Genomic DNA, 25,005 nt, shown 5'->3' with positions numbered 1-25,005 from the left:
AAAACCCTCTGTTGTGCTTCCATTCCAGCCACTGGAAGCTCTCCAAAGCTCCCTCTGCTGCGGTGCATTTGTGCTAGACACTGACTGTCTGACACAAAGTCCAAGCAGAGAGAAGTCAAAGGAGGCAGTTAAAGAACTGGATGTCTCCAATTCCTTTCTTGCTTGAACTGTGTGTACTCAGGTGGGAAAGGATTTTATTTGTCTTAGCTGAAAGAGATTACCAGCAGGCTTGAGAACATGAAAGAGTACCTTAAGCTGGAGCCAGCTCAGATAATTTTTTGGCAGTGAAAGTTCTAAATAACTTTAATACAAAGTAAATATATAGTGGTGCTTGACATGAGCCATTATGTGATGTCTGGAATGGCTGTTGTTCTTTGTTTTTATTAAATCTCTGTTATTGTGCTTACAAGAGAGTCAAACAAACAAACAAAAAAGATAGTTCGTTATATCATGTTTTCAACAAACATGGAGCAAAAAGCAGTTTCTTTCTGAGGAGCTTTTATCTAGCCACACAGGTTGAAGAAGAATGGGAAGGGCTGTAAGCAGAAAGGATATATGATAAATATTATACTGGCATTGAAATTTGAACAGACAGTCAGTTGAGGCATTGCTGAAAAAAGACAAATGGGGAAAAATAGAAAAGCAGACTAGAAGGGGACAGTAGTTGAAGGGGATGAAAAAGGAAGGAGAGCATATGTGCTATGGCTGAGGGGAAGGCACTGAGGAAAATGTGTTGGAGCATGCTAGCTTTTACAATAGAGGAAAAAACAGAGTCAAAATTGTTTGATATAGCCTCTTGACATTTGCAAGAATGATGTTGCCGACCTACGCAGTCCTTGTTGCTTAGGTCAACATTTGCTGCCATGGACAGGGCTGAGATATCTTGTTTGGCCTTTCTCTGGAGATGACAAATTACTGTCATGAAGTCTCAGACTAAGTGGGCAATATAATCGTTGATTGTGTATCCAATTCTCATAATCACTTCATATTTCAGACAGGAGAACACAGGATGTAAATGACTATAGTTAAAGCAAGGGACTATTCCACTGATGCTAATGACAGATTTGTGCCTTAACTGTTTAGTTTGAATTATTATAAACATTTCTGTCAATGTTTGATGGTAATCTCAGCATAATACTGGCACTTAGGGCCCTTGTCAGTACTGAATGAAGAAAGTTTAGCTTTGCATTTGCCCATTTCATGGTTTCTACTCCAAAAAGTCTTGAGATTCTACAAACTCCTTATCTTCAGGTTCTACTCAATGCGTTAGATTTTGGTTGTGGAAAGTGAAAAAGAGAAAGTTCTTTTTGAAGAATGGAGGACTATATAATTTACAAGCTGCAAAATGACTACATTAAAATTTAGAGGAAGATGAATGTATTTATGTACATAAAATTTCAGTGCTAGCCAGTAAAGCTATGTACTTGCTTATATGAACTGAACTCCACCAAAAAACAGTCAGATGTGGAAAACAGACCACTTACATGACAAATACTTTTCTGTTTCACAGTAATTTCAAGAATGATTTAGAGACAGCAATTTTTTGTCAATTTTCTTATAGTTATTCTGCAGACAATCAAAAGGATGTAAAGTTAATAAAAGCAGAGAAGTCTAGAAATTGTCTCTGAATTTCTCAGCCCTGTCCTCTATATATCACAGTAGCATTTCTGCAGAAATCCTTCCCCAACATTTAGAAAGTATTCTTGAAATAACCTTGTACCAAGATAATATCCCTGAGGATCAGACTAGATGGGGATGAACAACAAATATACATTTTACATTCATATATATAGTGGGAGCATAAAAGATTCAGATCTTTATAGCAATATTCGTAACTAAAGGTAAATATTTGCTCTAAATTCATGTTCAGTCTGTCATATTTAGGTAAATTTTCCTTGGGTTTTCATAAGCCGTTGCATTACTTCTGCTACGGTGATCTGCTAGAGTAAATTCCATGACAGAAAATAGAGACAATTGCACTCTCTCTAGCTTTTGCTAAAGATACATGGTTAAATTCTTTTGCCCAAAATACAAGGTCTACTGCTGCTAACAAAGCCAAAAATCTCCTCTTCCTCCCCATTCCTGCCCTGCCCTTTATTACTCACATACCCAGGCTACCATACTGAGGGTCTAATGGGTCATCTGGCTGACTGTGGGTGGCAGCTGCTACCTCACTTCCTTCTTAACTTTCCTTTTTACTACTTTCCCTGGCTCCCTTTTATTAAGGATCATTATTTTGGATTAACTTCTTCTTTCCTCACGTCTCTATACTTCACTGCTGCTTTTTCCAAAACATAATTAAGGACTTCTCCATCCTTTCAATTCATTTGGACAATAACATCATCAGTCCTGGTCCCTGCTGCTGAATTTTCTTTTTGCCAGCCCCTCTTGTGTTGCTTCCATCCAGCTTTTCCACAGCTCTGCAACTCAGCGTAGCTTTCTTGGTAGACCATGTTACTTGTCTGTTTAATTTTTTCCCAAAATCAACACTTGCTCTTAAACTTCTGGTCTTTATCTCCACCTCAGCCTAAATCTCAGAACTGAATCTGTGTCCTATACGGATGCTTCTGTCACCCAGTCATTATCTTTTACATTATCCTTGATCATAAAACTCTCCCCCTAAATTCCCGATTATACCCAGGTCTGTGTCCTCATCTTATTCAAAACATTTTGAAAGACATTTTTTTCATATGAAAGCCATATTATTAACTTGTCCTCCCCAACTAATGAAAAGGATGCTCAGGTTACTTAACAAGCACACTGAGTTTCCTTTGGTAGGAGGCAACTATGCTAAATTATACCAGCAGAGAAACTGGCCAAAATACAAGTTAATTTCTTCATTTAGGGTTTCTTACTGTGCTTTGATTTATCTGTGTCTTATCTTCTGAAGTTTCAGCTGTAAAGGGCAAGGATTGCCTTTATCACTGTGCTGAATACCACTGCTATGTTCTCAGTACTTTCAAGCCAGTAAATAATGAGATACTCATGAAATTCTTAGCGGGTGTTGTGTTTTAATACCGTATCTGATTTCAGTGGGAGGTTTACCTGACTAAGATCTTCTGGGATGTCTCCACAAAGCAGAATAATTTCTTGTTCCCCCTACCAGGTAACAAATGCCAGCTTAATACATCAATCTATCATCACATAGTTATGTATTATCCATAGCCAAAAGCCCCTAATAATAAATTCTAATCTCCTTAGGATGATAAAGTAGAAAGCTAATGTAAACCTATTGCAAATAAAACTGAATTCCCTAAAAAGTAAGGTCTCTTTATACCTTAATAACAGAATGTTCTTTCCAGCTGTCAGCCTGGAAACTCAGTACCACTCAGCATAGCATACTTTATTCTGGTCTAACAAACCTGTTAAAAAAATGAGCTCTACAGCTGTGAGAGTGAGGGTTGTGGAATGGGAAAACATTACATCTAGTTCTGCATGGAAAGTGAAGCTGCGCTGGCCAAGAGCAGATCTGAAGTTGTTTTTTGAAGAAGCAGTTGAGCATGCATTTTGAAGCGCAACCCTTGTTTTTGCTAACAGATGAGAGGTTAAATTTAGTTGATGGGACAAAAATAGAGGCACTGCAGAAAGACATGACTCTCTGTTCCTAGTTCTGCAGTAACCATCACCAGGTATGCAGAAGAAGAAGATTTAACACATCCTGATAAGGAATCTGGGAATCAGCTGGCTGAAGAAGAGGCACGCCCCTTCCCTGTACAGTGTGATATGCCAAAGGGTTTTTTAATTATCTGATATAACCTCAAGGATGCAGCAGGGTTAAAGAGTAACATCCCACAGGCCATGCTGTGAAGGATACTTGATGTGATACTCACAATGGCTCACAGTCTTTCCTTTCATCGTTATTTTTTCCTTTTCGAGGACACCTGGTCTGTTTTATTGTCACAACCCCAAGTGGTACTTTGTGACAGACACCCAAAAATCCACGACAAATGTTCTATCACAACTTACCATGATGCAGTGTGATATGAGTTATAGGTAGTCTTGGTAGTAGAGAATATTGCCCACGTCTGGCAGAAAAGAGTTTGGCTGAAAAACAGATAGGGCTAGATAAAAAACCAAAGAGCTATTTTCCAAAGGTGAGTAGAGTGAAGCCTCTTGTGATTCATGCTGCAGAGTAGGGTGCACATCTGATACTTCCCTTAACATGCAGGAGGAGGAGTGTCTGCCAGAAGACAGGGAAAGTGCATGCCACCATCTCTTTCTTTCCCAGATCTCTTCATCCCTTATGCTAATTTAAATTTTTTCTTTTATCCTGAGTGAGTGCTGAGCTTTACTAACACCAAATTTACATTTCATTACATTTTGTGATAATTAGTCTGCTGGTAATTTGAAGGTTGATTAGTTTTTTGTTGCCTGCAATTACAAACAGGCACCCTTAAATGTTGCTTTAGTGCCAATCGGCTTCTCTAGTCAAGAATAATTAAGATACTTTCTCTTGTAATTGAAAGTAACCGCTGATGGACAGGTAATCTAGCTGATGGATGGACCTAATACACGTTCTCTCCTGGTAGATGGTACCTGCTCACAGTGGCAGTACTTTTTAGTTCAGTTAATCACCATTTGTTTTTAATCAATTACATACAAGCAGCACATATAGTCTCCATTGACCCTTAAGAGGGCTGATCCCTTTAATCCCTGGGGTCTTGACAGAAGACGCAGTCTTGTTTCTGATCCTCTCCCGATTCAATCTGAATGGTGACGGAGTGGAAGCTGTAGTGCTCAAACAGGGCTTGGGTAATATCTCTCAAAATCTTCTGGCTGTCTGCCGTGTCTGCTACAGATAGCAAGCAGAAAATTATCAAAATGCATCTAATATAATACTTGAAAGTAGAGTAAGTATTTACTGACAGAAACTATTTGCAAACTTCTTACAAGAAGTTTGCTTTGAGAAGTGTTTCTTGTCCTTCTTATCCTCCTTTCAGGAACCTGCATGTCAACACAAGTTTCTTCATTCAAACGTGGTTGGAATATGCAATTTTGGCAAGAGCTAAGCTAAGAGTAATCACCAAAGAAATTTGGTTTGGCAGAAAACTGGAGGAAAGCAGGAATGCTTAATAAAGATTAGTTCATCCAGTCAGGGAGTAGCAATAGTGCCAAGTGATTCGGGTGGCTGATAGACTCAGTCTTTTTGGGAAGCAGAGACTCTGGACTTCAGACTTTGCCTCTGAACCCATTCTTGGCCAAACACAGATGGAATATTTTTCTTTAATAAACTTTAATATATACAAAGCAAACAGATAAGCAAGAAAATTGATCTGGGTAGTGGACAATTTGTCAATAGGGATAAGGATTACATTTTTAAAGAATATTTTCAAAGATGAACTGTTCCCTTGGAGTTACCTCTGTGCTCCAAGCTATGTTTAAAAATTGTTTTACAGCTAGAGATGCATCAGGAATGCAGATTTGTTCTGTAAGTTTTTCTTATAGACATCAACAGTTTTTAAGTTTGACAAATCCACTTCAAAATCTATTTGATATTGTAAGAAAAATCCAGCCTGCGTCTAATTCTTCTAATTTATTTAAAATATCTTGCGGTTTTCTTCCTTGCTCCACAACCTCTGCAGTTTTCAAGTTTTGGGCTAAGTAGAGGTCCCTGTTGTCTTGGCAAGATTTCTGGGAGGAGGATTTGAGAGCTTGTTTTGTTGTTGGTGGTGATATTTTTCCAACAAAATGATTATATTTGTTTTAACAAGCAACAGATATACAGCCAGTTGTATCCCAATCAGGAAAGACTGACCTTTACTAGGCAGCAGCTGAATACTTACTCCCTGTTTACAGAAATCTACTGACCTGTGGCAACATGAGCAGACAGAATAGTTTGATTCATTGTCAGAGACCAAAGATGAAGGTTGTGAACAGATTCCACTTTCTCAACTGCTAAAATTCTTGCTTTCACTGCATCATAAGCAAGTCCTTTTGACGTTCCTTAAAACGAGAAATGAGTGGAAAAATATTTTGAAGAGGTAACAATGATCATTAGATGAAAATGCATCATGAATATATCTTTATTCAGTTAGATGCGTAACTTTTATAACAATATTCAATCCTTTGGAAAGCCTGTCTAGAGTTCACTGTGAAATCTAATCCTATCCCTTGTTTTATACTTCTCCACGGAAGAGTGAGACTCATGCGTGTCTTAGGAGATGCTCTGAGGGTCTGATTTACGTAGGGAAGTGAGTTGTTTAGCCGCATTGTGTCATAGCTTTGCAGTAACATCTTTTGTGAGTGCAGATTTTATGGCATCACTTGAGCACCTCTGAGGGATTCTGTCCTCAACACATTTACACAATAGAGAAGCATCTGTTTAGGGAAAGACAAATATAAATATTAGAATTTTTTGACTCTGGAATCTTAGCTGAGATTAGATCCCAGGTTTAGTTAATGAGTGATTGCTTTCCTTCTTAGAAAAGATGATGATGATGATGAGCCTCAGTCAGAGCAAGGACAATTGTGACAGGGTGAGTTGCAACGCGAAATTCAGAGTTTAACCTAAAACCAGATTTGACCAAGGAATTTAACTAATAATATCTTCCCTGGAGAGAGACATAGGAGTTTGGAAATGCACCTCTATGACTACCCGAACAGCTATGCTCATCATGCTTCACTTGGATCAGTTAACTGAAAAATATTTTTAATGCCACCCACCAGTTCTGAAGTATAATAGTGATAAGCAGAGTATCAGTTAATTTTGTCTTTCATTCTGTAACTGATAGTTATTTGTAATCTTTAATGACCTCAGTGTTGTATGCTTTGTCCCATCCATTTATTACAAGAATGGTATGCTATATGGAGTTCTGACTTAGCAGAACAGAATGCTGGCATGTACATGCTCTTTAGAGAAAACCATGGACAGTCAGTGCCTGGACACAGCCAGTCACGGGGACTGTGGGGCCAACACCCTGGGATAGGCTGGATGCATGGGGTAAGAGCCACCTCTTACCAGCTCCAACATTCAATTTCTCTTTAGAAAATTCTGGGCAGAACATGTTACTTCAGAGGTAGGAGACTGGCTTCAGAGACCTCCCTAGCAGGACAGTGGTAATGACCTTGTGGCAGAAGGGAACAGAGCTTTGCTAGTTTTGGCGTGTCAGCACTGGTTAAGGAAGCTGGAAATCACTGCTCTGAAAATGAGACCCCTGTATGTCAGGGGCTGTCAGGCCTTCCTGGTAGTTTAGTATTTTTCAGAAATCAAGAGATCTGATGTTTTGTCAGCCAAGGTGCAGCCAGTTGCTGCACACTGTCTAGGTGCGCTTCTACACAAATGTCTCTCTATCTCATAATCACTGAAAGCAAACCAACCCTAGAATGAAACTTTACTGGAAAGCAGTATTGGAAATTTTCTTTCTTGAAGCAGAAGTAGGTGCAAAGTGAAAGAGAAGTAAATAGCCATGCAGACAGTCACACTCAGTGACTCATAACCATTCAAAACTACACTGTTAGAGCTACTTTTCCCTTTAATCCTTACATCTTCATAGCTGAGAAAGAGGTTGCGTTAGATTATTCAGTGTAAGGAAGGCAAAACCATACATCTGTGACTGCTCAAGTCATTTGGCCTTGCAAATCAAATGTTCAGGCCCATAGTTGACAGGATTAAAGATTGCTAAGCCTGTTCTTCTCGCTGCTGATGTGCTGAGAATTGTCTATTCCCTTGTACCTGAGCACGACTGGAAAACTCCACCGGCTTGATTTTCTGGACCAGCGTAACTAAAAATCTTTTAAACTTGTGCTTCTTGCACTCAGCCTATTTCACAGACACAGTTCAAAGCCCAGTCTTTTTCTTTTCTTTGTGTTTTTTTTGGCAAAGACTTGTATCTCACATTGGTAAAAGAATTACACAGTGAACGCACCTCTCATGCCAAAGGCGTGATAAAAAGCAATGCTACACGTAAGACAAAGAAAATCAACTCAGTTTTAGGAAAGCATTAGGAGTTCATTAGCAGAACACCAGTAAACAAATTTTTATGAAAACTGGCATATGTGTAAATCTTCTAGTGCAATGGTAGAAAGCAGTTGTGATTAAAATTGTAATTAGAATTAAAGTATGATCAAAGGTATGGGAATATTGGAAACTGATACAGAAGTATGTTATTATATTTTTGTTATCAATTAAAAGCATTACAGAGAAAGAGAGAAAAAAAAAGCCAACAACAAAATATAACTATTGATTCTGGAATCAGGTCCTACCTTCCATTAACACAATCAAAATATCCCTTAAAATGGTGATGGTGGTTGCCAAAACAAAGATGGAAAACACAAATGTGCAGATTGGGTCAGCTATTTTGTATTCTGGCTAGAAAAATATGAACACATCACTTTGTTAATTTCATTATTGTTGGTTATTGCCATTTTTAATTAGGTAATCTGAAAGAATAACATATTCCATTAATCTAGTACAGAATGACTGCTGACCTCCTTTGACAGATTCCCTCCTCAGCATAGGGAATGAAGACAAAGAAAGGGAGAGACACCAAAGAATCCTCCTTGTAGTTGAAACATTAAGAAGTAAGTGGTACATTCTCAACAGTCATTTCAGTTCCCAAGAATAAGTATAATTGTCTTCGACTAAATTACAATGTATATCATTAAGACAAAGAAAATATTTACAAAGTACCTAGTGTCACAATGCTATGAAAATAACTGTTATCCTTAATTGCAAAGAAGGCAAGTGAACTAATAAAACTAACCTTAAAGAAGATGATAAGTGCACTAATTAGCACACTAATACTCTGGAATAGATCTCCAATGGCATGCACAAAGGCTGCCCGCAGACTGGCATTGCTCAGGGCTGCCTTTTCCAGAGGGGCCGACGCGTGTTCCCCAGCTCCTGCCCCATGGCTGTGCCCGTGACCCCCATGGCTGTGCCCGTGACCCCCATGGCTGTGCCCGGGACCCGTCTGGTGCAGAATCAGGCTCAGGCTGCAAGAGATGCAAAGCTGCAGTATCAGTGGGGTTGTTGAAAGCAGTGATGTCATACACATCATCAATGCTCTCACTTCTGAATGATGAACGGTAAAATCAAACACATTAAGTAAAAACACAGAGTGGCTAAGCAGATAATTCCTAGGTGTTTCAGTTTTTTTGCATACAAACAAGAAAGTCTGTGAACAGGGGAATTAATGAGGCCTCATTTTCTATAGAGTTCCTGAATGTTCTGACATCTAATAAAAAGTGAGATGGAGATTAATCTTTTCCTGGAGTTTGTGCATTTATAATTTCCCTTCCCAGTGTGGCAGCTACCAGAAAGGAGGAGAGCAACTGCAGCCTTCAATGAGAAGCAGGCTCTCTCTCCTCTACCTCTTTCTATATTCTTATGAAACTCATAAACATTTAATATATTTGAGGCTAATATCTCTCTATCTTTTTTATTGAAATACAGCAGCAGGTTCAAGGTTGAAAAGTTATGTGGAGAGGAAAACAAAGTAACTTACAGGATGTTGGCGAGTACGGCACAAGCAGAGGTAATGAGCATCACAGTAGCATCAATATCATAATCAGGATGCAGAAGCCTCATGCTAGCCAAATATGTCAACACGCCAGTCACCATCCAAACGATTATCATAGACATCAAAGCTCCCAGAATTTCTAAGAATTAAAACAATCTGATTTTAAAAGGAGTCATAACAGAAAAACAAGAAATTTTAAGAGGTTGATGGCAATGGCTCCGGTTTTGTGAGCTTTATAGCCAGAAAAGCTACTTCTTGTGTGTTGGCAACCTTGATGCTCACTCACAAAGAAGGGGCCAGACCCCTTTCTGGTCATAACAAATCCAATGGCTGCCCAGGGCAGCCCTGTGTATATGGTGGACTAACCCTGTTCTACCTGCTCCTACTTTTGTGGCCATTCCAGTGTTGAGTTTGTGGGAATTTAGATAAAATGGAGAGAAGAAAAAGATAATTTGTGGAGTTTTGGGAGGAGCAAAAGGAGCTGCAATGGGAAGGAAGGATAACAGGCCAATTCTTTTACACTTTATGTAGTTGCCTGGCCCTGCCAATACGATGTGAGGACCCCAGGAACAAGCCCTCCTTCCCCAACAAGATTATCTTGGTCACAGGAGCAGAGGCTGGAGGGAAGGAGAGAGGCATGGATCTCCGAAACCCACTGGCAGACATAATCCCCTTCCAGTAGCCTCTCTTGTCTCTGCACACCTCTCACCACTTCACACTTCAGTGACAGCTCCCAATGAGGTCCTGCCAGCAAAAACCTCTCCTTCCACTCTCCTGCCAGTGCCAGAAAATAATTTTTGTACCACCAGCAGTGATGAGGACAAAACAAGTTATTTTTTTCCCTGGGGCAGCAAAATTTAATTTTGTCTCTATTGGCTCTGAGTTGGGCTCAAATAAATGCAATCCCCAAGGCCACCTTTTATTGCACCGCCATAGGCGAGGTCTGGGGATGTTTGTATGAAAGTGCAGCATGTTTTTAATAGGATGTGGGACTAGTAATTGGCATGTGACTTGAATGGGTAAATGTGGCACTTTATGAGCACAACTGAAACAATAGTAAGGAAAATTCACAGAAAAGTGAAAGGCAATAGATAGACAGACCGAAGAACTTGTGCAGACCTCCACTGTCAGTTCATGAAAGCAGCTGTAAGTCAGCTTATCATTTTGAATATATATTTATGAAAGTCACAAATTTTGCAGCAGTCCAGGCTCCAGATGCTTATCAAAAATAACCATTTTGTCTAAAACTGACAAATAATGAATGAAAGCGCACAGACAAGGAAATCTAATTTTGCTTGAAAGTAGGTAGAGAGAAGCTAACACAAGGCATGGTGGTTATATTTTCTGATAAACCTGGTGTTTATATTTTCTCCAAGTTACAGGTTGAGACGCTGCAAACCTGGCCCAAGTGAAGGTGTTGATGTCTGTGCTATTGTTGCTATGAAAGGAGCCCACAGCTTTTGTGAATGCCTGAACAAATATCTCTGTGTGTGTGTGTGTCTGCATATACTCCACAGCTGAAAATGTTAGAGGTCATCTTTACCTACTTAGGTGAAAATACGTATTACTTTTCAATGTGGTATCTTAGCAAAAGTTTAGCTAAGCTTACAGAGCAGTTCACTGGTATGAATTGTTTTGCTCAAGATGTTTTCAGTTACATTTCTTCAGAACTACCAGCACAAACAGAGCACAGCAACCAATAGGATGGAATCGTTTGGGAAACTCTGAATCATACCCCGGACAAAGAAGTTGAGGTTGAAGAGAGCGCTCCTACCTGGAGGTAGGTCTGGTTCCTGCTATCAATCTCCTGCCATGTTATGCTTCTAGCCATGATGCTGAAAGCAGCTGCACACTGAAAGGATTGTGTTGAACTGCTGTCTTGACTGATTCTGCTGCCTGGTTCTGGCTTAGAAGACAGGAGGCATTCAGATGGCTCCTGCTAAGCTGAAGCCGTGTCATACACAGCCTTTGGATGACAAACCCTATCTGTCACTCTGAGAAAAACTGAAAAAACCCATGGAGGGCTGCAGCTGCAAGACTTTGGTAGTCAGCACGCAGGGACTCTGCCACCCACCTGACTGCCCTCAGCTACTCTATTAAGGCACCCACCTGCATATTGAACTGGAAATATAGCTGGGAAAATAAGCAAGAAACAGGATAACTATCATAGAATGCAATTAAATAGCCACTGGGGTTTGATGCAGGGCTCTCTTTGCTACCAGGATAAAATGGCAATAAAAGATTGGTTTTGACGTTCTGCATTGCAATGAAAAAAGCTTAAAAAAACTAACACAAACTGAGGTTGAAGTTATGTGACGTGGGTCAACCTGCCTACCATCTCATCAGCAAGAGAGAAGTCTCTCACTTTCCTTTATTCCCAGGCTAAGAGAGCATAAGCACAAGAAGTAATTATGGATCAACTGGCGCTAAGTAGGTGTTAGGTGTCATCTGTAAATATGTCGATTTTGGTTGAGGATGGAGAACTTCCAAAACCTACCAGTGCTTCCAGCTGATAAAAACCAGCAGCAACAGAGATAGGCAGAGAGAGGATTTAGAAAATGGTAAATGTTAAAGAATCTCACTTTTTTACAAGTATAACATTGTTGTTATAGAATACATTTAACATTATACATGTTTTATATATATGTTATCATCCTATAAATGGAGAAACTGCCTCATTTTTATGGGTATTGTTGCTTTTATAATCCTCATAGGACTCAGTCCTCCTCACACTCAAGTCACTGAGAGAAGTGGCTGTAATATCAGCCAAAGCTAGCACCAGCCCAAAATTATATTAAATAATCAACTGAAAGACACCTGTGTAGATAAGTCATGCCTGTGTTCTTTACTTCCTTGAAGCTCACTGGCTTGCTTTCTTTGTCATGTGTCCTGGGGGCTTTGAGAACATTCGTGCACTATAACTAAATATCTGCAGACCTTTGTCAAGCATCAGCAGGTTTTCCAGTGGCTGGCTATGATAACTCCCCTTTCCTGTTCCACATGTTCATACTGTGACACTTTTGCTACCTGCTCGGTGCCACCCGAAAGTTAGCTGCTTGGTGGGAGGTTTGGAGGCAAGCCACAGCGAGAAGAGGCTGATCAGGAAGCTTGTCAGGTCCACCAGGATGTGTGCCGCGTCGGTGATCACTGCCAGGCTCCCGGCGATCTGCCCACCTGTGTGAAACACATGTCTGTATCATGGCTCTGGTCAGAAGTTTGAGTCGACCAGATCAAACTTGAGACCTGCTTTGCTGTGAATCAAAGGGAACATTAAACTTTCAGTGTCTGTAGATGTGACTCAAAACTGTTCAAAGATAATTTCACGTGAAACTCATTCATGCAGTGAAAATAAGTAATTAATGAAAGAAATAAGGTAATTTTCTTTGTCCAAGAGAGAGAGTCCTAAGGACAGTAAGAGCTGTGATACATCAATGCTGTGGTTTTATCGCTATTGGTTTGTTTTACTGTGACTATTTTAGTATCAGGTTTCTTGGTGAAAAGCAGTATTAGGGATCACATTTCCAGGATCCTCCCACTAACTCTTCACAGACCATAGATATTTTTATATATGTGCAACGACTCAGAGACTTAGCTTATGGGATTAATTTCTTATTTGTTATAGGAAAATATGTGTATTGTTCCTGAGTTTTGGGTAGCTGGATTCCCAATTGTTTATTTGTCACAGGCAACACTGGAACAAGAAGAAAAGGAAAGGTCCTAGTAGAAAAGCTGTGATAAACAACCGACCATTTTGGTGAGGGCATAGAGAAAAATGTTCTGTTTGCAGGACTAATCAATCATTTTGCATCTGTAATGCATGATTTAATTTTCCTTCTAGAGCTGAAAAAATGTGGCTGAATGTAATTTTACTTTGGGAGGTTTTGGTTTCATGTGAATTCTGAAAAATAACCCAAACCATTTTAGGCTATTTGAAACCACATTTCTTTTACCTATTAAGCCTGATATTGTTTTGCCAAATTCTTCTGACCATGTCTCAGTGCTAAAGGGAAATTCAAAGAAAATAAAAGATTGCTCTAAACTACCCTAGCTGCTGGTGGCTGCAGGAGAAGACAATCACAGGCAGGAAGCTGTCCTGCCAACTTGCTATAGCAGGGGAATCTTTTAATCAGATTGAAAATATAGAAAAATGGAAATGTGAAATAATAGAGCCAAAACATATAGTTTGTGCATTTGGCAATATGTTTCTGCCCTTCTCCAATCATCTAATTAATTTCAACCCACCTGTTTCTCCTGATCACAACCCATATGAGAATCAATGAATCCTGAAAAACATTGTAAAATGCCTCATCCAAACCTTGGCAAGACACCACTGCCAACCGGACATGTAGACACATCTCTTGTTTCCTTATAGATAGAAAGTCGTCATGCCAGCAGGATGGGTTGTCTGTTTAATTTCCTCCCATATGCAGGTTTTAGATTATAATGCCTAATACTGTATGGTTTGTCACTGCAGGAGAATGTATATTGCACATACAGGACATATTTATTTTTTTCTGTTGCCTCCCTATATATCTCATTTACAGCTGCCTGAAAGTTACTTTCCAAAAGGGAGCAGGCATGACTGCAGAATATGGGGGCGTCTCATTCCTTGCAATAAAATGAAAAATTCAACAGAATGGGGATTTCCCAGAACATGAGCAGGTGTATATGCACATATACTTTTTGGTCATGACACAGCTCCTAGACTTTCACTGTTTGTGGGGTAATTGTTTCCCAAGTGGGAAGCAATTTTGCATAGCAGAGGGAAACAGGCCTGTCTGACAACGCACAGATGTTAACAACCAAGCAACAGCTATCTTTCAGCAAACAAATATGTAAAGCACAAGCTGCCTGCAAAACCCTACTGCATTTTAGATACTGTATTTCCATGTTCTCTGGGACAATGTTGCAAAAGCTTGCTTCTAGCTGGCTGTCTTTGAAAAATGTTGGCAAATTATTATTTCATGTATTGCTGGCATAACTAATGCCTTGGGTGAGTTTCTGAGATCTCAGTCTGCTTATCTTAGCAACCTGGTCAAGTCTTTGTATCCCTTTTTGACACGAGCACACATGAGGGATTTGTCTCTCTTTCTAGTGTCCAAATGGAAATAAAGTACTTTGAAATCCACATTTGGTCCTTAGGCACTAAAAATCCTTGGAAAGCACTTTTATATCAGGGCTGTACATAGGGTGTCATCGGTTTGACTGATATCTCCAAGTCCATAGAGACAGTGATGGATCTGCAATAGAAGAACAGAAGATAATTGTCTTTCGGAGACAGTTGGTGTATCAGGCTCAGCCAACAGTTCCCCTTTTGGGAGAGCAGTAAGGGCCAGCACAGATGGCTTGAGCAAAAGCATCACAGGAAAGATCTAGGGACTCAAAGAAACACAACTTTTCAACCTCTTTTCGAGTCCTGCAGCTTTGTTTCTTCTGTTTAGCATAACAATGCCCACGGAAGCTGTTTGGCCTTAAGAGGAGAAGGAAGGGGAACATGCTCTTTATTTTCAAGAGTAAAGCCTGTGTAGTAGGCTTTTATTGGTTCGTATCAATACTTCCAACAAGTGGCCTTTATGACTTACTATTGCCCAGAATGGATGTTTATAGCTTTGTATACCACAAAGCGTAGAAATTGTCAGTCACTCAATGGTCAATCATCAGGCACAGGCTGTCTAGCCTAACGATTAAAAAAATTAAATGTATGGTTCATAATTACAGAAATCTCCATAGACTGCTGTCTATAACTGCAGTTAATAACTGGTTTGTCAAAGTTTAATGGTCTGAAGCAAAATGGTCTTCAAGCCTGTTACTTAAGCTGTCACTGCAAAAAAGCTGTGTGATTCATTAAGCAAAATGAAACATTTAGTTAACATATCATCTGTCCTTCCAATTATCCTCTAGCACTGCTGCATTCACCAAACTTAAGCCTACTGATTATACGGTTTTGTTAATAACACATTACTTCTGGCACTGGAAATTGCTGCATGCAGATTAGTGGTATGCACTGGTTTTCGAGGGGGAAACGCACATGACCTACAAATAAGAGGCTTCACGCAGATGAAATGCGTGGGAGGGGAGAGTTGGAGAAGTCCCTGCTGGGTCTGGCAGCCGGGGGAGAAGGCAGAAATGCAGCGGCTCTTTCATTGCCTCCACTGCTCACCTGTGGGGAAGGCAAAGCCTTTGTCTTCTGTTTTTATGGGGCTCCTGAGATGCAGGGAAAACATGGGTTTCAGAGGCCTTCTTGGCTGATTTTTGTTACATCCCCTAAGGCACAAGTGGCAAAAGGCTGTGGGGTTCCTCACGCCTTAACTTACCTTACCTCATCAAGGAGAAGGGGAAAGTAAAGAGCCAGGAACTATCAGCTAGGTATAAATATCACAGAAGCTGTGCAGAGAATGGATCAGTTGGACAAAATTAAAACTAATGCTCTATGAGTGAGCCAAAAACTTATATTGGATATTGTAGGATGGGTCCAGAAGTGAAGGCTAATTAGACAAGGGAATAATCTTCCATTGATCCAGAGATACACCAGCAGGCCAATTTAAAAGATAAACGTGCCCTGGTATAAATACATTGACTTAACTGAAGAAAACCAGATGGTGAATCTGGCCTTGGATTTCACTGGATTTTGTAAAGACTGTTGCATTTAATATCAGATCCTGCAGCTAGCAGCCTTCATCTGCTGAGGTTTCATTTCCCTGGATAAACATGTAAAATCTTTTAATCTTTTCCAAAAAATGTAACCCAGTTTATTAGAAACCTTTGTGACATGATGTCAAGATATGCTAGCTACTTTTAGCTGATCTTAAAGTCCTGGGAGAACAGCTTAGCCCATTAACTGATCCTTATATTCCTGCCTGGATGCAATCCTTGAATGAAAATATTTTGATAATTTCACTTTAAAAAACCTCACAATTATCTGAGCAATTCGGGAGAGAGGAGAGTTATTTTATTCCAGGTGGGTTCACCTCTGTGCCTCATGGGTCTCTGCACTCAGAGTATGTAGAATATGGCTGTGCTGGGCACCAAACTGAGCTCTCTTTGAGCAAACATACTCCCCTGTAATCTCAGCAATCATGAAGAAGATGCAAATTACTGATGCTACACAGAGCTTCCTCCTGGCTTGATGCTGCTCCCTTTTTCTGTTCTCATAGGCCCGTGAGTAGCCGTGGCAGTGATACTCTGGATTAGCTTCAGTAACTTCTGCTTCCTGCTGCTGCCTTTCCTCATTTAAATTCTTCTGATGCCAGCTCGTCCTTCGGGATTGAAAGAAACAGAAGGTTAGGAAAGAAAAACCCTGGTTATTTGGGCTTCTAGCCCCACAGCCCCAGAAACTATGTAATTAATGCTTTCAAAGGATAAAAGCAGCACTGGGAACAGCCAAGCAGGTCATAGAAGAGGCTTTCTCGCACACGAAGGGCTCCACGGGAGGGAGCTGCACATGAAATGACTGCTCTGGCTGTATTTCTCAGCTCCTTGGGCTCTCCTACATCATTTAGAAGTTTATGAAGCACAGGGTGACTTTCTTAGGCTGTGTATTTTATGCCAACTGTATGATTTTCAAAAAGCCATACTTCATGCAAATAGTAACCAAATTCAGCATAACATGGAGACAATTCTATGGAAAATTTCAAGTTTTTATTCCCAACAGCTTTGTCAGGAAAACTGTTAAAAATAACATCTTCTTTTTCTCAAATATAATTGATTAAAGATATTTGTCTCCTCTCTTTACATGGAAAACCATTTTGTCTCAAATTTCCACATATGTACAAAAACTATCAATCTTCCAGCAGGGCTTGAGCATAGAAAGTATTAGCCTAATAGTTTCAAAGGCACTAAAAAAAAACAAATCAAAGAAATGAATTCTCCTCAGTATGGTGACCCTTTGTGCCACTGATTTCACAGAAAGGTGAGACATTCAGCAGAAGTGGCTCTTTGAGCATCGCTCCATCACAAGGTGATTTCCCAGCCAAGACTGCTCTGTCACAAACCCTGGGTGCTGTCCTTCTCAGGGCTCCTGTGTAGGGAATATGGGATGGGGGTAGAGGGGTCCGGGGCTGAGCACATTGCATTGCAACTGCAGGAGCTCCTGAATGACCATGGCATCTGGTGCTTTTGCTAGAGCAGCCTAGAAACTGCCCCAGGGGAGGCCCCAAAGTAGATTGGTAAGCAAGTTTGCCTTTCAACTGAGAAGAGCCAAAATGGCAAAAAAGCCCCTAAACCCTGTCCCAGAAAGCTCAACTCAAAACCATTGTGTCTCTCCAGATACAACATTTGTTGCCGCAGCTGCTCCTAACATTGGTAAAACATCCCCTGCCGTGTACTGAGGCTTGTGGGAGCACACTATGACATCAACAAGGTGAATTCTGCCCAGATGCACGTGTGTAACATCCATATGACCATGTATAACAGCTATTTGAGGTCTGTGTGTGAAGGACCGTAGTCCTCAAGCCTACCTGGGCAGGCAGCAAACTCCACTGCTGTTTCCAACTCTGACATTAGCCTGGTGGCATGATGTGGGGGTGGGGGGGAGGTGACTTTCTGTAGCATTTCTGTACTGTTTATGGAAGTGTCAAGGTGCCTAAAATCTTGCTGGAAAGAAATCATGCTGGTGGCTGCCAATCTGCAGTAGTCGAAGTCAAGAAAAAAATTGTACTGAAATCACAAGCTTTTTCCATCTGTCTTTTTGGGCATCCTGAGGGGACTGCAGCTGCTCAGCAGGTCCAGAGACCTGCCAGGTGCCCCACAGCCCACACTCCACTGATGGGCAAGGGGCAAAGGCAGCTGCAGAGCTGTAGGTGCCTCAGCCCCTCGTCATGCACCTCGACAGCCCCATGGAGGTACCAGTGAACAGAGAAGAGCTGAGCCACCTTGCCAACCAAGCCCTGCAACTGTAGATAATCAGTGTCGATTCAGTTTTGTAAATATTATTGAGATGTTCCAAGGATGCAACATGTTCCCCTGAGTCAGCTTGTTTCCAGCCAGGTTAGCATGTGGTCTCTGTTTGCTCAGTGGAGGCGAGAGGTTCCTCCTGTTGACAAAGAGCTCATCTGAAAGAGCAACTGGTCATTTTAATGCTTGATGCCCAAAGACAGTGAGTTTTCTTAGTCCTTTTGTCAGTGTTTTCCTTTATTTTCCCTACAACAACAAATACATGGGAGCTGGGCTGTCTGGGGAATGGGCTGCCCATCTGGCAGCCAGGGTCCCCGCTAGCCTTTCCTTCTCCAGTCCTCTGGTTTTACATTCATCAAACTCCTCATGTGCACTGTGTCACTGATGTACAATCTCTTCCTGATGAATTAGACTCAGAAGGTACCACAAATTGATTCCTTCCAGATGGTTGAATAAAATACTGTGGTCCTCTCACTGGAGATCAGGGCATGCAAGTTTTTCTTTGTCGTGATCCCTCTCTGGAGTTAACTTGTAATGCTTTTCTGTAGTTTTGCATGTAAAATTAATTTCCCTTTAACTCAATTTTCATCATCTGGCACTGAACGTTAAAATCATCTTAACGACATGAGCCATGATCAGCTGAACAGCCTGTCAGGGCAACGATACCAAAATTACCCCTGCAGATTTCTGAGCCACCGAATCCTTTCCTCGCTGTTAACAAAATAGGTCGCTTTGTGATCCCTCTCCCTTTTTTAATCTTCGAGTCTCTCCATCAGCTAACAAAACCTCAGAGTACCACTGAGGGTTAGGAAAGCGCTGCCCACAGATCTGGTTGAACGGATGCAAAAGCAAACAGAGACAGCGTAAGCCCACAAATGTCACATTTTTCTGTCTAAAGGGTACCTAAACAAAAGCGGCCCGGTTGTCAGAGGTGGCGAGCGTTCGCTGCTCCCTTTGAACTGGCAGAGCAGCATCTGGCCCCATGAGTTAGGAAGACTCCTGCCAGCTCCCCTGCGTAACCATTATTTTTTTCTTCCAAGAGCAGCCTGCCACTAATTAAAAGAATCTAAGAGACAGTTTTATAAATGTGTGAATCAAAAGCTCAAGGTACAGAGATCAGCTCTGTCAAACCATAAACCCCTTCTGAGTGTGTTAGAGCAAGATGTAGCCTTTGAGCTACGTCTCTGCACCAGCACACTGCAAGCAGAGTCCTAGATTAAAAAATAATCTTTTCTCCATTTCAAATTCTCTTTCCTTTGTAAAAAAGGATAGTCGGGGGAATGTCAGAGAAAGGCTCCTACTGAGTCATTCCCGGAAGGGGGGAAGGAGAAAATATTAATACATATTGCAGATTCCATACAAATCATTAGCAAGAGCTTGTGATTATGACTTCCTTTTGTTTGTTTTCACTTGATCTGCTGGGTGCCTTGATCTGCAGGCTGACGGGAATAATTGCCATCCTCCTAGACCATTATGAGATCACCAGTCAAAAGAGCAAAATGTGGAATCACTGCACTTCCCACAGGAGATCATCTCCTTCACAAGGGAAAATAGTAATTTTTGGTGCCTGAAAGGATAATGAAACTGCCTTCAGAGAAAAATTTATCAAAGCCATAGTCACCTCGCTTGTGCTGGCACCACTCCAATTTCAACTGATGTACCAATTTTGAAAATTTCCAAGTCATTTAAGACCCTGTTTATAGCCTCACTGTCCAGTTTCTCCTTTTCTTTATTGTTGGCACAAAACAAAGGCAAATATTTATATATTTGCATACATTTAGATGTCTACTAGGTGGGAATTTCTCTCATGGTTATTTTATTTAGTGTCATTTTGGGGGCCTGGCCATGTATGCATAAATGTATTGTGAATAAATTTCCTCTGCCTAACAGTAGAAAACCAGCTGCACTGGGGTAGACCAAAGGAGCATGTAGCCAAGTATCCAAATTGTGTTATGAGCATGAGAGGATACATAAAGACAAAGTACAAGAAAGGAAGGTGTCTGGAGCGGTACTGTTCCCCAGTTACACAAACCTGGAGTCTGGGAGGTGGCTGAACTCGAGCTTGTGTCTAATAGGCTTTTACAGAGCTTTCTTCCACGAACCAGGCTGACTTGAAAGTGTTGAGTTCCACAGTTTAATTATGATTTGTGTAAAACTAATTCATCCTTTGTTACTCTTAAGCTGTCTGCCTGATATTTTAATTAGTTCTTGTACTGTTAGAAATAATGAATGACCATTCCCTGTTTAGCTTCATCACATCATTCATGATTTTATGTATCATTGTTATATACCCGAACCACTAATTTCCTGAGCTGGTGTCCTAGTTAGTTAATTTCTGTTTCATACCTCTTACTATCTCAGTTCTAATTATCTCCGAGATGAGGTGGGCATAACTGAAGTGAGCATAACTGAAGTGAGGACAATGGAGATGGCATACAGCCAGTACTGGGCAGACACAGTGCTTTCTACAGAGTCTTCATGTCATCTAACACGAGGGCAGAAGCAAAGGGATGGATTTTGCTGAGTCCCCTAAGATCCTGCATGCTCCTGGGGTCAGCTGACAAGCCAGTACAGAGACGACAACTGGAGGGCCCACAGCTCAAACCTTTCAGAAGTCACAAGAAACACGCAAGTTTTCCTGAGCATTGACTGCTGCAAAGCACAAGGAGTGGTGAAAAGCCTTTATTTGATGAGGACTCTTTGATCCCATAAGAGTTTTCATATAGCCTGAAGGAACACAGAAAAAGAAGAAAACATTCCCTATATGCTTGTTGTAGAAAATCAATCTCCACCCAAAGAAATCATCTCCCAGGCTCACCTCAAACTTTTTGCCTAGTGGTGTGAGCCTGGCAGGCAGGAATCAATTACAAGCCTAAGGCTTCACTGATAGATAGGAATAACTACAGGTCACGTTAATGCTCTGTGTTAAAAACTTTTACATTAAGACAAGCCCTAAGATTTTTACATATCTTTCCTACTTTCAACATTGTCCCCCCCCCCAGCTTTTTTTATTTTCTCTTGTATCAAAGACAAAACCAAAACAAAAACTTTGAGACTAGAAGCCTCGAGTTTCACTTGTGTGGTGGTATTCAAAATCCCACTATAATGACATATAAAGAATATAAGAAACCCAGAAATACATGCTAGGTCAAGTCAAAATCTAGTTCACAGCGTAGTTGGTACATCTAATGCAAATCCACTGATTTATGAAGTGAGATATTGAATATTTCTTGTCAATATTACATTGATCTATTGTCAGAAAGAAAAAAAATCATCTGGCCACTTCAGGAGTTTGATCAAGATATTCCCAAGTCTTTGATAAATGGTTATCTATATCACTAGACAGGTGATAACAAATAAAAAATAACATAACAAATGATTAATCATCTGAAGAATTATCTTCTAGCACCACCACCCTCAACTGTAAAAAGACAAAAAGACACCTAATTCAGACATAAGTTAAAGAGAGATGATATGAATCTCACTTGATATGCCTTGCAGACAACTTTTTTGCATAAGGCAGGGGGTCCTGAGTGCTCAACTTCAGACTCTGTTACAATTATGGTCCATACCCTTGCTGGAGGCTAGTGAGAAGTGGTGTCCTATTACTCACAGGAAAGATCAATAAACTGGCACAGGTTCAGCAGAAGGCCACCAGGATGGTTGAAGGCTGGAGCACTTGCCTGGAGGGAACGGGACTCGTCCAGGCTAGAGAAGAGGTGGCTTCAGGGACACCTAGCAGCAACCTGACAATATTTTTGAGGAAGTTATTGAGAAGGTGGAGCTTTAGTGCCTGCGCATGGAGTAAGGATGAGGACAATGGTCATAGATTGAAACAAGAGAGGTTCAGAATGAACATAAGGAAAAAAAATTACTGTAAGGATAATTCAGTACTGGAGCAGATTGCCTAGATATGTCATGCAGTCTCCACCTTGAGAGATTTTTTGTCAAGACTAGACCAGATAAAGCCCTGAGAAACCTTGTTTGATCTCTTGGCTGACCTCACTTCGAGCAGGAGGTTGGACCAGAGACCTCTTCCTACCTGAAGAGGTCCCTTCCAATTTGAATTATCCTACAAGTCTACAGCTGACCTTATTTTCAGAGACCTGGGTTAAAGCTCACCTCCTTGTAAGCATTTCAAGTTCAACATGGGAGACCTCAATGCATCCAAACCCACCAGTGACTACAGACCAGCTTGGCATGTACAAACACTCTCCCCAACAGCCTTGTGTGCAGGGAACGGGGTCTGTATTCAGACTTCCTGCTCACATGGTTAAGATAAAAACAGTTTTGTTCCCTGCATATTGTAATAATGGCATTTATTAAAAAGAAAGAGGCTGGGGGATGACAAAGAAATAGGCAATCTCTGTGCAAAATAAACTCTGTTGAAAGCATTAGAGCTATTCATTAAGCCTACACACAGGGAACGGAAAAATGTGGTAATTTATACCAAAGGCTAAGATGAGCTTATTGCTACTGATCGGCTTAAGACACCTGAAGCTGTGCCTGCAGCCGGTCTGTGCAAGCCCAAGCCCAGCAGGCTGCCTCCCCCCGCCGGGCTGGCTCCCTCCCTGCCAGGGGAAACAGGGGGAGAGCTTCCCCCAGGCTGCCAGCTCCTCCAGCTCCCAGCCCCTCTTTATGGTTATTGTTGGGATGGAGTAATTAGGTTGTGCAGTTAATCAAACTTCACCTGGCAAGAAAAGCCAAGAGGGGTTGCAACACAAAAGCCACACACCTCAGGAGCTGGAGTAACTCATGTGTCTCAGGACCTCTGCTAAGGAGCCCTCTTGGCACTGGCCCTCAAACTCTGGGGCTGTTGGACATTTTTACAGCAACCAATATCAGCCCAACAACTGCAACTTGTTTAGGTTAACCCCAACTAACTTCAACCCTAAATTAAGAAATAATTATCAGAAAGAAGTCAACCATCCTCCAGATGGTGAGTCAGCTCTTAGACAGGAGGATGAGCTGCCAGGTGTTACTGCCCCCAACGTGCATCCTGCCCCTCTTCTCACCGGGAACATTCTCTGTTCCTGGTGATCCAGGGAAACCAAGGGCTTCCTCCCTGCCTCAGGGCACCCCTTCCCACAGCTTGTAAAGGCTTCGTCCAGAGACGTCCTTGTGTCCAGAGACGGCACAGGGCCAAAGGACCTCAACCACTGAAGCTGTGCCCACAAAATTGCAAACTATCAAAATAGATCTGAGAGTCTTCAGTAACTAAAATGAATTGCAGAATCATATGGGATCTTTTTAGAATATAAATATTACCACAAAAGTAATTTTGGACAGTGCCATGTATATTTATGGAGCCATGTAATAATATTTAAATAATAACTCAGACACTCAAATAACTAAAATACGATGGCAGTGACCCCAGTATAAGAACATGGAGAGACAGATTTCCATTTGAACTGACAGTGTGTATGCCAAGTTTCTGTCCCACACTTTTTAAGAGAGCCAAGCAATAAATAACCTGAAAACCAATGAGATAATGGAAATGTCAAGAGGTGCTAAGCTGTAACTGAGCAGCTATTTTCTTTTAAAAAAACTTGCTGGTCTGAGTCAAGAGGAAGAATGAAAATAAGTTCAACTGTAAAACTATTTTGTGATAGATATTTATACTAATTTTTTAACCCAAGCTACTGCATATCATACATTTTCGGAGGGTCTTTCCTCGCTCAAGCAAGCATTTACTCCCAGGACCTCTGGCACACAAGAGGTACACCAGCGTCAAGTCTGATAGACTATCCACATGAATAAAGTTTTGCAGGATCAAGTCCTTAACAACATCACATTTCTTTCACACTGAATAGATTATTTAGACATTCAAGCATGAAGGAGTCTTGCATCAAACACGGTGTCAATAGCACTATTATAATTCTGCTTAAAATTGCAGCATAATCCATGAGGTTTTGCATCCTACAATAAATCTACTAAGCTTATAAAATACATAGCAGGAGACACTTGCTTCAACAGTAGATTGGTTCAATCCATCACGGAAGCAGACACATCAGGCTGCTGTCTAGTAAATGCATCAAACATTTAATAAGAAAGTTTGGGAAGGAAAAAATCACACAAAACATTTTGAAAGTAGTGAAAGATATTCCCTGTGCACACTGTGAAACTCCCGTCCTTTGACTTCAGCAGTGCTCTCAAAGACAAAGCAATGGCAGTGAAGGAAACAGAGCTTAGTGTTGTTACCTGTCTAGGGCCAAGGAGTACTTCTTGGTGTCCCTCTCACTCACAAGGCAAGCTCTTTCAAGACCTTTTTTGGCAGCCATCAGGGAAGTCGGTGAGGTTTTGTTTTTCCCCCCCCTTAAATTCTCCTTTATGTGGGCAAAAAATGCCCTCCCACCTTACGCAGAGGTCTCGGCCAAATGTTTTTAAATGAAACAGGTTTTAATAATCTTCTCAATAAATGCCCTGCGAGAGAAAGCTGCTTTCCGAGTGCTGGTGGCGTCACCAACATGCCAAACAGCAACTTGCTGAGCGTGTCAGATGGGGGGTTTCGGGCCTCCCTCTGTGTGTGGTTGTTTTTTTTCCCCTCTCCTCTCCCCTAACGCTCGATGCTGTGCTGTGCTCTTTGCTCAGGCGGTGGGTGCGTGCTCTCCCCTCGCCGGCCGGGGGTCAAGCCCAGCGCCACGCGTACCCA

The 25,005-nt window shown here is 41.2% G+C and overlaps 1 protein-coding gene across 1 annotated transcript; it reads right to left on the bottom strand.

Annotated features, from left to right (window-relative positions):
* Positions 1–370: 370 nt before the first annotated feature.
* Positions 371–24,651, bottom strand: SLC30A8 (solute carrier family 30 (zinc transporter), member 8). Its single transcript, XM_014965170.1, has 8 exons — positions 24,555–24,651; positions 16,513–16,717; positions 12,489–12,627; positions 9,447–9,600; positions 8,703–8,934; positions 8,203–8,308; positions 5,809–5,943; positions 371–4,792 (listed from the first exon to the last, which is right to left on the bottom strand). The coding sequence occupies exons 1-8, from the start codon at positions 24,632–24,634 to the stop codon at positions 4,647–4,649; spliced, it is 1,197 nt and encodes a 398-aa protein (XP_014820656.1). The 5' UTR covers positions 24,635–24,651; the 3' UTR covers positions 371–4,646.
* Between the last annotated feature and the right edge of the window lie 354 nt (positions 24,652–25,005).

The sequence above is a fragment of the Calidris pugnax genome, unplaced genomic scaffold (genome assembly GCF_001431845.1).
Source record: "Calidris pugnax isolate Ruff unplaced genomic scaffold, ASM143184v1 scaffold41, whole genome shotgun sequence".
Lineage (NCBI taxonomy): Eukaryota > Metazoa > Chordata > Aves > Charadriiformes > Scolopacidae > Calidris > Calidris pugnax.
Note: the sequence above shows the minus strand (reverse complement) of the source record. Positions and strands in the feature narration are given on the sequence as shown.

Bases quoted from the DNA above. Each gene is read 5' to 3' on its own strand.
- SLC30A8 (XM_014965170.1), bottom strand. From the start codon at position 24,634: ATGGCTGCCAAAAAAGGTCTTGAAAGAGCTTGCCTTGTGAGTGAGAGG. The intron at 12,628-16,512 runs GTTTGCTCAAAG...ACAGGTGGGCAG, and splicing joins CTGAGATTACAGGGGAGTAT to ATCGCCGGGAGCCTGGCAGT. The intron at 8,935-9,446 runs GTAAGTTACTTT...CATCTCTTGCAG, and splicing joins GCCGTACTCGCCAACATCCT to CCTGAGCCTGATTCTGCACC.